The following is a 17325-nucleotide window of genomic DNA, read 5'->3' as shown; positions in this document are numbered from 1 at the left end:
AACCCCTCAGTCCTGCTAAACCCCGCCCAGTCCCGTTAAGCCCCTCCTAGTTCTGCTAAGCCCCTCTAAGCCCCGCCCAGTCTCGCTAAAACCCGCTAAGCCCCGCCCAGTCCCGCTAAACCCCGCTAAGCCCCGCCCAGCCCCGCTAAACCCCTCTAAGCCCCGCCCAGTCCATCTAAGCCACGCCCATTGACTATAAGCTCCGCCCCCGGCGGTGGCGGCTGCTCCGCGACTGCCCGGGCGGCCCGCGGCAGACGCGCGGCGGTCGGGGCGGCGGGAGGCGACCGTCGGCGGCGGGGAGGGCGCGGGTGCACAGATGGGAGCAACTGAGAAGGGCGGCAGGAAGAGCCGAAGGCTGTTTTCTTCGCTGCGGCCCTGGAAGGCGACCCGGCGGCTGTGGAGGACGCGCTCGGCGGGCCCGGCGGCGCGGGGTGAGTGTGGGCGCGGCCGGGGCTGCAGGTGGCACCTCCCGGGCGCTGCCCTCCGCGGTCCCCGCCTCCCCCAGCGATGGGACGCGCCCGGGGGTGCACCTGGCCGACGCTACTTTGCACCCCGACCCTGCTCTCGCGGGGGTCGGGCTCGACCCCTTCCCAGCGCTTCCCTCCCCGCTGCCGCAGCTCGGGTGGGCGCAGGTGCTGGCAGCTGCTTTCCCGCAAAAGTCCCCACCTGTCCCTTTGGCTCGGGATCCAGAGCTGCCCGGAGTACGTCTGGGACGTCAGGTTTGCATCCCCAGGGCAGAAGCCGTGGGAGGGCGAGAATCCTGACCCAGGTTCCTTCCGGCAAGGTCCCCACCCGGCTTTGCAACCTGTCTGCTGGCGGTGACTCGTGGAGCCACCGACAAGCAGTTCCCAAATCAAAGCGTTTCTCGGGTCTTCCCACGGCCGACTGCATTTTGTTGCATCTCTTGAGTCTCTTCGCCGCTTTCCTCCCCGATTTTAACAAGTCCCCCCTCGCTCCCGCCCCCGCGTACCAGGGCCTGGAGCGAACAGGTAGGTGAGACGCCAGCGCCTGGGACCCCGGGCGAGGAAATCCACCGTGCACACAGAAAGCGTGTCCGTTTATGCGTGCAGTCAAAATCCGCCGTTCCCATCGCCAGTGGGGCTGGGAAGGAATCAAAGATGCTCTGGGGAGGGGGACAAAGACCTGTGACGGGGTGATGGAAACCTGAAGAGTGAGGGCCAGTCCCTCCAGCCTGGAGCCCCAGAGCTCCCCTGCCAGAGCCAGTGGCAACTGGCAAGGTGCCAACTGCCCAGCCTGGCCCGGGTGCAGGGGTGGGTAGGCGGTGGTGAGGAGTTTGGATTTTTATTCTCAGGGAGCTGGGGAAGTGTGTCCACTGTGGAGAGGAGGGCTGGGACCTGCTTTCCTGCCTCTGTCTCCATCTTTCAGCCCGGCCCATGTCACCCTTCACTAGGTGCTCAGGGCTGCCTCTTCTGGGAAGCCTCCCTGGGGCTACCGCTGTCACCTGTAACCTCTCTTCTGGCATCTTCTCACTTAGGGGCATTGGTCTCTGCTCCCTGGCTATTACAGACTCTTTGTGGGCAGTTCTCTTTCACGCCATCATTCCGGTTCTCACAGGACACATTTGCAGAGAGATACCTGTTTGCACATACGCTCTTGCTCTCTCTCCCCGTCTCTCTCGTTCTTTCGGTCCCTTGCCATCATCTGAGCCTTCTTCTGCCCGTCGCTGACAGATCTTGATTTCTAAAATGGCCGACCCGATCCTGGCAGAAGCAGGCTGGCACCAGGGCCTGACATTCCTGTCATGGTCTTTGGGGGGGGGGGGGCGGTAACGGGGGGACCCTCCTGCCCGTGGCCGTGCTGCTCGGGCATTGATGAGTTAATGATTGGACCACACGGGCACCACATCGTAAGCAGGCTAAAAATAAGTTTGACACAGCACAGACATAATTGTCTCTCAAATATTTATGTATTGTGTTAGAAACAAGCTTTTGTATTGTTAGTTGTTAGGGTGCTTGGTGGCTGGGCGGTGGATGTGTTATTACTCTGAATCGATGCACTGATGAAATGCCTCTCCCCACGGGCACTCAGAGCTGCTGCTGGACCTCAGGGGGGCTGCTCCGAGGTCACAACGAGGACCCCTTTAGTGATGATTATCTGCACAGCGATGGTCCAGGTGCCATGGGAAGATTTACAAAGAGACAAGGAGTTGGGAGGGGCGATCATACAGCAGGTGAGGTGTTTGCTTCGCATGCTGCAAAGTATGGGCTCCATCCCCGGCATCCCATATGGTTCCCTGAGCACTGTCAGGAGGAAGCCGTGAGCATGCTGGGTGTAACCCCTCCCTCCCCTCATAAAAAGCTTGAAAACAAAATAATTTTTTAAAAAAAATTTAATTTCTAAAAGTTTAGTCACTGTGAAATTACAAAGTGATTCATGATTGGATTTCTTTCAGGCCCGTGATATTTCAACACTGCTCCTTGCCCAGTGCCCACTTCCCTTCAACCAGTTTCCCCTCCTCCCCGTTTACCTCCCGCCCACCTGTCTGCCTCTAGGAGGGAGACTTTTTCAGTATACAAGTGTTTCCACTGTGGTTTACGGGTCTGTTGCTGATCAGGTTTAATACCTAATACCTTATCACCTTTCAGCACCGCCCCCTCTTCTCCCGGTTGAGAGCTTCCCTCCCCCATAGAAGTTGTCCCCTCTCTGTCCTGTCCCCTGGCCGCCTCGGGTGGCCTGTTTCCTGATGGATACCGGTTCTCATATTCTTTGTTTCCATTGTTTTTGAACATTCATTATTCCCCCTTATATTTCCTTATACCTCACGAGAGACACACGCATACATACACAACGCACACACACACAGACAGAGAGAGGAAAAAGAGAGGGAGAGAGAGAAGGAGAGAGAGAAAGAGAGAGAGAGAGAGATATCAATCCTGTGTTGGTTTCTCTCTCTCCCTCTGACTAACTTCACTCACCATGATACTCTCCTGGTCCCTCTATCTAGAGCAAACGGCATGACTTATCTTTTCTTTCTTTCTTTTTCATTATCGTGATAATTTATTTATTTTTCTTTTTGGGTCACACCCAGCAATGCTCAGGGGTTGCTCTTGGCTCTGCGCTCAGAAATTACTCCTGGCAGTGCTTGGGGGACCATATGAGATGCCAGGGATTGAACCAGGTTGGTGTGTGCAAGGCAAACGCCTAACCTGCTATACTATCGCTCCACTCCGGCCCCAACTTATCTTTCCTTATGGCTGAGTATGGGCTGGAGCAATAGCACAGTGGGTAGGGCATTGGCCTTGCATGCGTCCAACCCGGGTTCAATTCCTCCGTCCCTCTCGGAGAGCCCGGTAAGCTACCGAGAGTATCTCGCCCGCATGGCAGAGCCTGACAAGCTCCTCGTGGCGTATTCGATATGCCAAAAACAGTGACAACAAGTCTCACAATGGAGACGTTACTGGTGCCCACTCAAGCAAATCGATGAACAATGGGATGACAGTGCTACAGTGCAGTGCAATGGCTGAGTAATATTTCATATGTACCTGGCTCTGTCCTCAGGGATCACTCCTGTCAGTGCTCATTGGGACCATTTGTGGTTCCAGGGATTGACCCCAGGCTAGCTATAAGCAAGGCAAGTCACCTATCCGTGGCGCTCTCTCTCTGGCCCATCTAGTTGGACTTTTCCCCCTTCTTTTTTATTGGGCCTTCCTCATACAAGCCATCTGCTCCAGTGCCTGGAGCTAGCTCTTCAGCCTGTGTTATAATTTTTCTTTTCTTTTGGTTTTCGGACCACACCCAGCCATGGTCAGACCTTATTCCTGGTTCTGTGCTTAGGGATCACTCCTGGCAGGCTTCAGGGGACCATATGTGGGGCAAGGGATTGAATCTGGTTGGCCACAGGAAAGGCAAACACTGTACCACTCTCTGGCATCCAGTGTTAGATTTTTTTTTTTTTTTTTACTTTTTTGGGTCACACCTGGCTATGCACAGGGGTTACTCCTGGCTCATGTACTCAGGAATTACTCCTGGTGGTGCTTGGGGGACCATACAGGATGCTGGGAATCAAATCCGGGTCAGCTGCGTGCAAGGCCAACACCGCTATTGCTCCAGCCCCCCAGGGTTAGAATTTTTTTTTTTTTTTTTTTTGCTTTTTGGGTCACACCCGGCGATGCTCAGGGGTTACTCCTGGCTCATGCACTCAGGAATTGCCCCTGGCGGTGCTCAGGGGACCATATGGGGTGCTGGGAATTGAACCTGTGTTGGTCATGTTGGCTGCGTGCAAGGCAAACGCCCTACCCGCTGTGCTATTGCTCCAGCCCCAGGGTTAGAATTTTTAACCCCGGGCCTGTGCAGTTTCCCATCCTCAAGTTCCTGACAGTGCTTATTGTCTTTCAATTCCTCCTCCCTCCCTGTAAGGCAGGATTGTGAGGACACTGCAGTTCCTTGCCTCCCCTGCCCCTGCCATTCAGGGATAATGTGTTACAGTTATCTGATGCTTTGCAGCTTCCAGAATAGGTCAACCTGCGGTCTTGGGTCTTGTTTAGGCGGGAGCGCCCCTGGAAGGAAGCAGGTGGTATCTGTTTTCTCTGTTTCAAGGTGAGGAAGGTGAGGCAGGAGGCAGAGTGGCTTGCAGGCCACATGACTGGCCAGTGACCTGTTGCGCCCAAGTCCCACTCAGGACCCTTTCTGTCACCTTACCCTGCACCAAAGAAACACGCTTCAACACCTGTGCTCATGGAGAGGAGATGGAACATCAGGACATACCAGTCATGAGAGAAATTGGTGGCCCACCCTTCTTTCTTAGAAGGTGGCTTGAAGTTCTTGAGCTGTGGTAGTGGGCCCGGGAGCATGTGCTTGGGCATCAGATGGACTCAGAGCCCAAGCCATCACTGTGGAGTGGTGCCTTGTCAGCGGTGCGATCCCGGGAAACGTGGTTCCTCTCGCTCTCTCTCTCTCTTGCTCTTTCTCGCTCTGCTCTGTGCTGTCTGAAAGGCGAGGCTCATTACCCTGTACTGCATGTTACTGTGATGATTCAGTGAGTACCTGGTGTGAAGTGGTAGCTCTCTGGGTGGCAGTCATTACTGTTAGTCCAGGGTGATCACATACCGCCCCTCCCCCCCTTAAAATCACATGGTATGTTGTGGGGTTGTGAAGCTCAAAGAACTGTGGTGGAAACACCGTGACTGGAGGTGGACAGAATTTCTGGTCTTCTGGACCCACAGAGAGTCTTCACCCAGCATCTTTCTTGCTGAGCTGCAGATGAGACTTAGCCTGGCCTCTCACGACCCCTGGCAGTGTCAGTGCAACATTCACTGTGTTCAGAACCTAGAGGATGCCCAGAAACTGTGTTTGTGAATGAATCCTTGCGCGTTCCTCTCCCCAAAGAGAATGCATGTGCCCTTCATGGCCTGGACTCTGGTGAGGAATCTAGGTATAGGCTAAGTATCTAGAAGTCCACTGGATATTTTTTTGGGGGAGTGGGGTGAGGTGGGCGTTTGGGGCCACACCTAGCAGTTGCTCAGGGCTTAGTCCTAGCTCTGCACTCAGGAATTACTTCTGGCAGACTTGGGGGACCATATGGGATGCCAGGGATCAAACCCGGGTCAGCTGTATGCAAGGCAAGTGCCCTACCCGCTGTCCTATCTCTTTGGTCCACTAGAATTCCACTGAAATATATATGCTCCTTTTTTTTTTTTTTGCTTTTTTTTTTTGCATCACACCTGGTGATGCTCAGGGGTTACTCCTGACTCATGCACTCAGGAATTACTCCTGGCGGTGCTCGGGGGACCATATGGTATGCTGGGAATCGAACCAGGGCCGGCCATGTTGGCTGCGTGCAAGGCAAACGCCCTACCCACCGTGCTATCGCTCCAGCCCCTGTATATGCTCCTTTTTGATGTTGTGGTGCTGGCAATGGAACCCAAGGCCTCATGCATAGAAGCACGTGCCCTATTACATTTGCTTTAATTAAAAAAAATTTGGGGGTCATTGTATTCTTGGCGGGACAGAGGTGGCATTACCACACAGCACTGGCTCTTTGCTCAGGCGTGATCTTTGGCTGTGCCGTGTCAGGGGTTTGAACTGGGGTTGGACATATGCAAGGCAAGTGCCTAAAGCCCTGTACTTCTCTTTGGACCCCTCCCCGCCTTATCCCCACTCCCACACATTTGCATTGATTTAGTTCTCAGAGAGCCCGGCAAGCTACCGAGAGTATTCGATCACTTCTGGTGGGACTTGGGGTCTCTCTGGGGCACTGAGGAGGGAACCCAGGCTGATTGCATGGAAGGCAAATGCCCTACCTGCTGTGCTGTCATTCTAGCCCAGTGCATGAGCTTCTTGATGCCATACTTTCTTGTCAGTATGGAGCACTGTTAGATTCTGTGTGTGTGTGTGTGTGGACTTAAGCATGCAAGGCTGTGCAGTTTACCATTAAGCCGCTTTCAGCCTTCTTGGCAGACTTTTGAGTGGTTTTGGCTTCTTAAAATTTTCATTTTGTGGGCCGGAGTGATAGCACAGAGGGTAGGGCGTTTGCCTTGCACGTGGCCGACCAGGGTTCAATCCCCGGCATCCCATATGGTCCCCCAAGCACCGCCAGGAATAATTCCTGAGTGCAGAGCCAGGAGTAACCCCTGTGCATCGCCAGGTGTGACCCAAAAAGCAAAAAATATAAATAAATAAAAATTCATTTTGTTTGTTTTGTTTTTGGTTCACCCCTGGCTATGCTCAGGGATCATTCCTGATGGTGCTTTGGGGAACATATGCACTGCTGGGGACTGAACCAGGGATTGAACTGGATCAGCTGCATGCAAGGCAAGCTTCGTAACCCCCGTGTTAAACCCCACATAGTGGTTTCATATTTGAATTTCCTTTATGAATAGTGAAACTGGAGGTCTTGGCCTCATTGTTTTCCTGTGGGACCTTTTTAATATGCCTGCTTCTCAGTTTTTCACTTGTCTTTTTTTTTTTTTTCTTTAAAATTGATTTTTGGGCCACGATAGCACAGCGGTAGGGCGTTTGCCTTGCACGCAGCCAACATGGCCGACCCGAGTTCGATTCCTCCGCCCCTCTCGGAGAGCCCGGCAAGCTACCGAGAGTATCTCGCCCGCACTGCAAAGCCTGGCAAGCTCCCCGTGACATATTCGATATGCCAGACACAGTAACAACAAAGTCTCCAATGGAGACGTTACTGGGCCTGCTCGAGCAAATCGATGATCAACGGGAGGGCCTTTACTTACTTTACTTACCTGGCAATGCTCAGGGGTTACTGAGCTCTGCACTCAGGAATTACACACACTGGTGGTGTTCGGGGGACCATTTGGGATGCTGGAGATTGAATCCGGGTCAGCTTGCTACAAGGTAAACACCATATCTACACTGCTATCTCTCCAGCACCTTGTCTTTTTTCTTCATAAGCCTTTTGAAAAAAAGTATTCTGGTTGCTAATTATTTATTACCCCACATGTCTAACTTAAAAACAACAACAACAACAACAACAACAACAACAAAACAGGCCTAACTCTGTAAGTGATCTTAAATGGGAATATGAGCAAGTTTTGCTCAGTAGAAATTTACCCCAAAATCCTTTCCTGGGAACGCTCTTTTTCTTTTTAATTGATTTTTTATTAAAACCCCGTGATTTACAAAGTTGTTCATTATACACTTGTTTCAAGCATTTAGTGTTCCAACAGCACTAGTGTGACCTTCCCGCCACCAATATCCCCAGTTTCCGTCCCAATCCCTGGGAATCACTGGGAACCCTCTTTTTTTTTTTTTTTTTTTTGCTCTTTGGGTCACACCTGGTGATGCTCAGGGTTTACTCCTGGCTCTGCTCTCAGGAATCACTCCTGGTGGTGCTTGGGGGACCATATGGGATGCTGGGCATCAAACCCGCATCGGCCACCTGCAAGGCAAACACCCTACCCACTGTGCTATCGCTCCTGCCTCTGGGAGCCCTCTTTTAATCCGACCAGTTGCATGCAGTCAAATATCAGACCTTTTGGATTATAGATCGGGCAAGAGCAGATGGTGAAGGATTTGGTGAGCAGAGACTTCCTGAGCCTGTGAAATGATACAAGAAAAAAACTGGCCTTGAGTACCCCCAGAGAAGTGACCTCTTCCAAACACCAGTGGGGTGAAGAAGCACTGTCCTGCGTTGTGATAAAACCGAGAGAGGCGAGGATTGAAAGTTGATTTCATCAGCAGATGTGTTCGCCCATGGCAGATAACACTTTCCCGGCCACGTTACCCAGGGAAGAGGCTGAACACTTGTCAGATGGTCTGTGCTTTGGTTTCTGCAATGTCAGTCATACGCTTCAGAAAACCAGCCTACTGACCATTACATGGGGGTACAGGGAAGATCAAAGCAGGTCAGAAATGTGGCAGGACAAGGTCAATACAAGGTCTTTTTTTTTTTTTTTTTTTTTTTTTTTTTTGCTTTTCGGGTCACACCTAGCAATGCACAGGGGTTTCCCCTGGCTCTGCACTCAGGAATTACCCCTGGTGGTGCTCAGGGGACCATATGGGATGCTGGGAATCGAACCTGGGTTGGCTGCATGCAAGGCAAACGCCCTACCTGCTGTGCTATTGCTCCAGCCCCAATACAAGGTCTTTTTGCTGAATTCTTGGAGTCACCAACTTAAAAATTGGTTTTTTTTTAAATTTTATTGAATCACTCTGAGCTAGACCCTTACAAAGATGTTCATGATTGGGTTTCAGTTATACAATGTTCCAACACCCACCCCTCCACCAGTGTACATTTCCCACCACCAATGTCCCCACCAATGTCCCCATATCCTTCCCTCCATCCCCACCTCAACCTAGCCCCCATCTCCCCTCACACCCCGTTGCTATTGCAGGCACTTTTCTTCTTATTCTCTCTCTACTTTGGGCATGATGGTTTGCAATACAGATGTGGAGAGGCCATCATGTTTGGTCCTTTTCAGAAATGTGGGTTTATCATCTCTGTTCTCCCATTAGCCAGTGATTAGACTCTTCTTGGGATTCAGTGCTTTCAGCAATAAGATATACATGCAGTGGTGCTTCTGGCACGGTATGTGGGAGATGATGCATCTGATGGTGCTGAGGGGAGCATGTGGTACTGGGGATCAAATGGGTGCCCACCACATGCCAGGCATGTATTTCCAGCTTCTTGACTCTCTCTTCTGCCCCAGTGAACAGGGAAGGTGTGACAGAACAGGACAGAACCGTCTCTGCTAGTTTTTAGCATTGTCTCTTGACAGCTCACCTCACTTCTTTTTGGTCCATTTTTTCTCTTTTGGCCTTTTGGGTCACAGTTGGTGGTGCTCAGGAATTCCTCCTGGCAGTGCTCGGGGGACCATAATGGGATGCTGAGGGGTCATACTTGGGTCAGCTGTATTCAAGGCAAATGCCCTCCCCGCTGTACTATTGCTTGGCCCCTGGTCCATTTTTTTTATTGAAAGACAGTATAGGCAGTTGGCAGACTTTACCAGGAGTGATCCTTGAGCAGAGCCAGGAGTCAGCCCCAAGCACAGTGAAACAAGACAAAAATAAAATATTAAAAAAAAAATGGAAGGGAATGGCCAGAACCAACATATCTTTCCTGCTTACCATCTGTAGTCCTTGACTCATTTAATTTGAGTCATTCTGACAACAGTGCTGTTTCCCAGTCCATCTCTACTCTACAAATGAGAGAAACCCAAGCACAGAGAGTTCAAGCAACTTTTGGAATATGGCACAGCATGTACATTGGGATCAGAGCCAGGCGGTCGGCAGTGAAAGCTCTGGCTCTGAAGACAAGGCTGGGCAAATAATGTGTTCTCATTACATGCGTGGTAATGGTGATAAGGAGGAGACTGCCCAGCAGGGCCTGGCTTCCTTTCCCTTCCCTTGCTGGTGGCCTGGCTTCAGGGCACCTCGGCTGGTTTTTCTGGTGGGTCGCACTTCTGCGGGGACACCTTATCACAGACTTCCCCACCTTTCTGGGTAGCCCTCTCTGGAGTTCTCCTCAAATGTCTGAAAGAGTCCAAGAGTCTGTCCACGCTTTGATGGCTCAGCTGTCCCTCAGAGAAGAATTGAGAATTCGTGGGACTTGAACCCACAAGAACCCAGCAGCAGGTTTTTTTTTTTCTTTTTTGGGGTCACACCCAGAGATGCACAGAGGTTACACCCGGCTCGTGCACTCAGGAGTTACCCCTGGCAGTGCTCAGGGGACCATATGGGATGCTGAGAATCGAACCCGGGTCGGCCGTGTGCAAGGCAACCACCCTACCTGCTGTACTATCGCTCCGTCCCTCCCCCCCAGCAGCAGTTCTTTTCCTTGTCATTCCCCCCCTCCCCATCTGGTGTGTACAATAAAATGCCTTATTCTCCTTCCAATTCAGAGTCTTGCTCGTGTTCTTGAAAATTCTCTCTGGCTCAGCTCTGAAGATGGCTCCCCAGGCTGGCTATGAGTCACCGGTCTCGTGACTCAGAAGGTGGCATATAAGAAGACAGGGCCTGTGCAGAGCCAGGGAGGGACCCGGTGGCCTCTGGCGCCGCTCGCCCCCGTGACAGAGGTTGCGGTGTGGGTGCATTCCTCAGTGTTTATATATGGATATCAGTTTACGGAGGCGCTGCTCACATAGAGATAATGCTTTGTTCTGGAAAGCTCTAAGGCATGAGTCTATCTTTATTCCTCAATTGGTGATGTGACCTTAAGGTTCCCTGGGGCAGGACAAGACTTGGAGAATCATGTGACCCTCTTGGAATGGCCAGCATCAGGAGGCCAAGACCTTTGTAAATATCATATCGAGAGGGAAAGTATAAAAGGCTCTTTTTTCCCCTCCAAACCTCTTCTACTTAATTGAATTCTATTTTAGAGGGGGGTTGAACCACATCCGGTGCTGCTGAGGGACTACTCTTGGCTCTGTGCTCTGGGGTCCACCCTGGTGATGCTTGGGGACCGTATGCACTTCCAAGAATCGAATCAGGGTCATCTGCATGTAAGGCAAGTGCCGTAACACCTGTACAGTCTCTGTCTGACCCTCAATATAATGTTATTTATTTTGGGGGGGGGGGATTCTCAGGCCACACCCAAGGTTGTTCAGGGCTTACCCCTGGCTCTCTGGGGTTATTCCTAGCAGTGCTTAGGGGACCGTAAGGAAGCAGGAATCACACTGGCGTCAGCCACATGCAAGGCCCAGATGCCTGCACTATCTCTCCGGTCCTGTAACTGAATTTAGACTGCTAATAAGCTCGTATAGATGAACAGATCAGTGATAAAGCAAATACAGAGAATGTTCCTAAAGATTTAATTTACCCCTTGCAATTCTTCCACTCCTTCCCCCTACCCGCCCTCCCCCCCCCCCCCCCCCCCCGCCCATACATTCAAAAGTTCTCAGACAGATGGGCAAAATGCAGATGCCCCTAGGAATGCTCACACTATTGAGAAAAAATAGCTTCCTTCCTTTTTTTTTTTTTATTTTTTGGCTTTGGGCCATTCCTGGCTGTGCTCAGGGCTTATTCCGGACTCTGCATTCAGGGATCACTCCCGGTGGGCTTGGGGGACCATATGGGCTGCAGGTGATTCAACCTGGGTCAGCCAGGCAAGCACCCTATTCATTGTGCTGTCTCTCCATCCCCCACTTTAATGCCACTGACCATGCACCTCCCATTTTCTCACTCCTCCCCGTGTTTTTTTATTTGCATTCCCCCCAACCCCCCCTCTGCCCCTGCCCAACTCCTACCAGCTGGGTTAGAAGGCTCCTGGAGTGAGGATGGCAGGGCTGGCTCCTCCTTTATGCCCAGGGCTTCTTTATATTCTTGCTGATAAGGCAGACTGGTCATTATTCTCCGTGCTTTAATGTGGCGGCTGGAGGTCATTGGGTAAACTGGAGCTGGGCCCCAAGGTAGGACTGACTGTCCATCTCATGCCGTCTCCGGGGCCCTGATGTTTGGGGTCAGGCTCTGTGCCATGTACTTGCGTTAACTCCTTTGAGTCGCAGCCAAGCCTCAGAGGTGGTGCCATCATTATCTCCATCTTCCAGGTCAGGAAATCGCTTACCCAAAGGGCCAGTTAGTAGCCAAGCCCTCGTCTGAGCCCAGCCTCTCCTGCCTTAGTACCCCCTGCCCTCCTCCCCCCTCCACCCATCCCTGCCCCTCTGCTCCAAACTGCATTCGGATCCTGAGGGCAGTGAATGATTTGTTCAACACTGTCTTTCCTTGGGTTTGGCACAAGCACCTTGAATATTTCCCGAATGGCATCCAGACTACCTACTTCTCCCCCCTCCTCTTCCTCCTCCTCTTCTTCCTCCTCTTCCTTCTCCTCTTCCTCCTCCCCCTTTTTGGGCCATGCCAGGCAATGCTGGGGGGTCTATGGCTGATATGCTGGAACTGGAACCAGAGAGGCTAGACCTAGGATTGACCACTTTCTTATTTTCTTTTTTTTTTTTTCCTTTTGGCTTTTTCAGTAACACAGGGGCATTGCTCAGGGATTACTCCTGGCCCTGCACTCAGGAATTACTCCTGACAGTGTTCATATGGGATGCTGGGAATAAAATCCAGGTGGGCCGCGTGCAAAGCAAACGCCCTACCTGCTGTACTAGCACTCCATGCCTAGGATCGACCACTTTCAAGGCAAACATCTTAACCCTAATACTATTTCTCCATCCCCATCACCTTCTCTTCCTGCTGGACACATCTTCACCACCTGAACTTGCTTCGTAGAGCAAGAAATGCCTGTTTCTCTGATGTAGCTGATGGGCCAACAGGGCAACATTGGGACCAGGGAGGGTGCCAATGAAGGTTGATTTCCCTCATTGATTCTAAGTTTTTATTTTCTTTTGTTTTGGGGCCACATCCAGTGATGCTCAGGGGTGACTCCCGGGCTCAGGAATCACCCATGGGGTTCCTTCTGCACTCCAGAATCACCCTGGGATTGAACCCAGGCCAGCTGTGTGCAAGACAAGTGCCTTTCCCTCTTGATAGCTCCAGCCCTGATCTCAAGTTTAAAGGGGAAGAATAGCAATATATTGACTGCTGATGAAGGATGAGGACAGGCACTAAATATGTAACTTTTCCACAGTCTTTCAGGGAGTTTGGAAACATTGGCAGTTCCAATTCAGCCCTGGGACCCCCTGTGGCCAGGCCAGCTTTCATTGCAGAGCTGTATTTGGCTCTCCAAGCAGATGAACATTAGTAATTAGTTCTTTAAAATGTGCCCAAGCATGTTGATAATTGTGCCTTGCATTTATATGGCACCTAGATCAGGGGGTGGAGAGGGGTAGGCCACACCCAACAGTGCTCAGGGGCTATTTCTGGCTCTGGGCTTGGGGTCATTCCTTGTAGGACACTGAGAACCAGAGGTGGTGCTGGGGACTGAACTCGGCCTACGTGCAGTGCAAGAGCCTTGCCGGCTGTACTCTCTCTCCAGCCCCGGTGGTACTTTGTCGACCCAGGCCTGCTTCTCAACTCCCTTCCCATCTCCGCAGAGCCTAGCGAGCCCAGGGCAGGTAAGGCCAGACCCGTGTCATTTGGGAGGAGCCGGGGGTCAGAGAGGCCAGGTGCCTGTCTTCTGCCCTCATTGACTGAGATGTCAACTCCTTGGCAGTCCCTCCTCGGGTCTCCAGGTCAGCGTCGTCTCTAACCCAGCATTGCGAGGAGAGCCTGTGTGTGTGTGTGTGTGTGTGTGTGTGTGTGTGTGTGTGTTGTGTGTGTATTTCTCTCCATTACTCTCCACCCTGGAGTGATAGCACAGTGGGTAAGGCGTTTGCCTCACATGCGTCCAACATGGCCGACCCGGGTTCGATTCCTCCACCCCTCCGGCAAGCTACTGAGAGTATCTTGCCCGTATGGCAAAGCCTGGCAAGCTCCCCATGACGTATTCGATATGCCAACAACAGTAACGACAAGTCTCACAATTTGTTGTGAGACGTTACTGGTGCCCGCTCGAGCAAATTGATGAACAACGGGAGGACAGAGCTTCCCTCCCCGCCAGCTCAATCAGACTCTGGCTTCTGACCCTTCATTCTTTGGAATATCACTTTACCCACTTGTACTATTGGCCCAACTCCCCACCCACACCCCTTCGGTGAGTGAAGATTATGAGGACTTAGAACTTAATATTTATTTTGGGGGTGCTCACTCTCAGCTGTGCTCAGGGCTCACTCCTGACTCCGTGCTCAGGGATCACTCCTGGCGTTGCTCTGGGGATTGTATGTAATGGCAGGGACAGAACTTGTGCAAGGCCAGCACCTAACCCCCAGCACTACCTCTCCAGCCTTATTTTTTTTTGGGGGGGGGTCTGGCTCAGGGTACCATACGTGGTGCTGTGGATTGAACTAGGTTCGGCTGTGTGCAAGGCAAATGCTCTGTCTGCTGTGCTTTCACTCTGGCCCCATCCAGTCCCAATTTTTGAGTGAAGATATTTGTTTGTTTCTGTTTGGGGGTCACACCTGGCGGTGGTCAGGTCAGGGCATGCTTCTGGCTCTGTAGTCAGGCATCACTCTGGTGGTGTTTAGGAGTCACTGTTTTTATTTTTAATTATGATGTAGAAAAAAGCCCAACTGTTGATACAGTTCTAGAATAAAAACAGGATGAGATAACAAAGCTGCAATATTAAAATCAATAGGAACAGAAAGTCCATTTATGTGAAAATTGTTATATCTGATCTCAGGGTTGTTAAGTCCTCGTCTCAGAGTTTATTAAGTGGCTTGTTGCTTTAGGAGGTGTTGTGTGATTGCTTGTGTGGCCACGTGGTCCAGAAACTTCAGCATATGTGGTCTGGGCCAGTGAATGGACGTAGTGGTGGCTATGGGCGTCGGCGGGGAAGTGTGGGGGTTGGGGGTGGTGTCCACCCCGATGAGGAGTCACTTCCGGTGGATTCAGGGGGGGTCACTCCTGGTGCCTTGCCTACTCTACTATCTCTTGGCCCTAGTGAAGATATTTGGACAGTCCTGTGATGCCCTGACCTCGAGTCCACAAATGAATGAAATATTTATCATCCACCCTGGCCACGCTATCTAACACGGCAGTCCGGGAATTCCATTACTTTGCTTCATTTTCTCCCACAACATTTATTGCTGTCTGTCAATTGTCAATATGCTTATATTTATTTGCTTATTGCCTCTCTCTTTTTTTTTTCCCCTTTATTTTATTTTATTTTTTTTAAAGTTGTAGATTTACAATTTTTTGTGCTTTGGTTTCAATTATACAATGATCAGATACCCATCCCTCCACCAGTGCCCATTTTCTACCACCATGGATAATATCCCTCCCACCCCCATCCCCCCATCCTCCCTGTCTCTGTGGCAGGGCAATCCCCTGTGTTCTCTCTCTCCTTTTGGGTGTTGTGGTCTGCAAAAGAGGCATTGAGTGTTATTGCCTCTCTTAAGGAATGACCCACTGTATCCTAATATCCATGAGATCAGGGACTTGTTCAAGGTCGCCATGCTCCTAAAAGGTGGAAGAACTACCCAATCGTTGGATGAGTAAAGGCAAGACTGTGCGCTGAGTCGTGACTGAAAGTAGGATTGACTCGGACCCTTCAAAGACTGGCTTGTGCCTTCCTTGCCTTTTTTCCTGGGAAGTCTCTGAGTTCCTCACAGCCAACCCCTCACGTGTCCACTCACACTGGGTGAATGTGTTCAGTGGCCCCTGCATGCGTCCGTGCATGTGGCCAACGTGGGTCCAGTTTGGCTTGCACGCAGCCGATCCAGTTTCGATTCCCAGCATCCCATATGGTCCCCCGAGCACCACCAGGAGTAATTCCTGAGTGCAGAACCAGGAGTAACCCCTGTGCATTGCTAGGTGTGACCCCAAAAGCAAAAATAATAAATAAATAAATAAATAAAATAACGCTCTTGTGTCAGGGCTGGAGCAATAGCACAGCGAGTTAGGTGTTTGCCTTCCATGCGGCTGACCCGGGTTCGATTCCCAGCATCCCATATGGTTCCCTGAGCACCACCAGGAGTAATTCCTGAGTGCAGAACCAGGAGTAACCCCTGTGCATTGCCGGGTGTGACCCAAAAAGCAAAAAAAAAAAAAAAAAAAAAAAAAAGAAAAGAAAAGAAAAAAGAAAATAAGCTTGGCTCATGGCAGGAAGTAATTCCCATTTTCACTGGGACCTAATCTCTCTTTTGGGGTGGGGGGATTAGGGGAGGTTGGGGACACACCCGTCCTACTCAGGGCTTCCTCCTGGGTCTGTGCTCAGGGGTCACTCCTGGTGGGGCTCTGTGGTGTAGGGGATAGACTCCATGGTCAGCTGTGTGTGAAACAAGAGCCTGCCTTAACCCCTGCACGGTCTGTGGAGAAGGGGAAGTGCTCAGGGGTGGTTCCCTAACCTAAGGCCGAGAGGCACCGTCGGCTCCAGATCCAGCTCCACGCCAGGTTTTGGAATTTCTGTTTACGTCTGCCTTCATCCCCATCTTTTTCCGCTCCAGCATAAGCAAAAATTATAACCCCCCCCACACGCTGACTTGCATGCAATTATCAGAGCCGGGTGCTCCTGCGTTGAGGGACTTCGCCCCCCGAGACGCTGCCTGTGAATGACAAATCCAAAGTCAGGCTCGCAGAACCCGCCGGACAGTCCTGCTCATTGGCAGTAGCTGCGGGAGGAAGGACAGAATGAAAGATTCCGAAAATAAAGGTAAGGGGCCGGCGGCCGCAGAAGGGAGGCTGAGAGATGGGAAGGGACGAAGGGACAGAGCTGTCATTAGAGTCTGGACAAACGGCCAGTTTGAAAACTACAGTGGCAGAGAGAGTCTTTAAAGATTCGAGTTATATAATAAACATGACACACTCTCCTCTCTCTCTCTCTCTCTCTCTCTCTCTCTCTCTCTCTCTCTCTCTCTCTCAAATGACTGGCTTGGGTTTCCAAATAGTGTGTCATTCAGCCTTCCTTTCCTCCCCCCCTACTTCTACTAAATATAACAACACTTTTGCATTCTTCCTAAATCTTGCTGTTTCCCTTTTCTTTACCGATTTCCCTAGAACAGCTCCTAGGATGTTGTTCGTTTCCTCTGGGGAGTGTTCCCAGTAGTTCTCCAGCATCCAGGATGTCCCTGCAGGGATGCAGAGGGAATATCTGAAATGACCTGGGTCTGAAACAGCCTGGGCTCCCCAGAACCTCCTCGGGGATGCTGTTCTCTCTGGAGAAGGGACCCTCTGGGGAGCCATCCTGACCTTCAGCAAGGCTTATCTGGCCGGGAGATGCACCCCACTCCCCAGTCTCCACCCGTGGTAGGGGGGTGTGCAGCACGTTAAATCGACACCCCCCTCACCTCACCCTGCCCTCACCCCCACCCGACCTCCCATCGCTCTAATTCCCTTGGAGGTCTGGAGAAGGAGAAATGATTTAAAGGAAAACTCAGGGAAGGGTGGAGGGAGAGAGGAGAATTCAAAGCCAGC

The 17325-nt window shown here is 51.4% G+C and overlaps 1 protein-coding gene across 2 annotated transcripts in view; it reads left to right on the top strand.

The window, feature by feature from the left end:
- Positions 1-231: 231 nt before the first annotated feature.
- Positions 232-17325, top strand: part of DNAJC6 (DnaJ heat shock protein family (Hsp40) member C6) — a 168413-nt gene continuing 151319 nt past the window's right edge. Inside the window, exon 1 of one of the 2 annotated variants that reach the window (XM_056122382.1) lies at positions 232-431. In XM_056122382.1, coding sequence (XP_055978357.1) covers positions 317-431 — 115 coding nt within the window. In that variant the 5' untranslated portion in view covers positions 232-316. Of the gene's footprint in view, positions 432-16412; positions 16565-17325 lie in introns of those variants that run through there. The other variant, XM_056122383.1, reaches the window with a different exon arrangement.

This window comes from Sorex fumeus, unplaced genomic scaffold (assembly GCF_029834395.1).
Source record: "Sorex fumeus unplaced genomic scaffold, SorFum_2.1 ptg000045l, whole genome shotgun sequence".
NCBI lineage: Eukaryota > Metazoa > Chordata > Mammalia > Eulipotyphla > Soricidae > Sorex > Sorex fumeus.
Note: the sequence above shows the minus strand (reverse complement) of the source record. Positions and strands in the feature narration are given on the sequence as shown.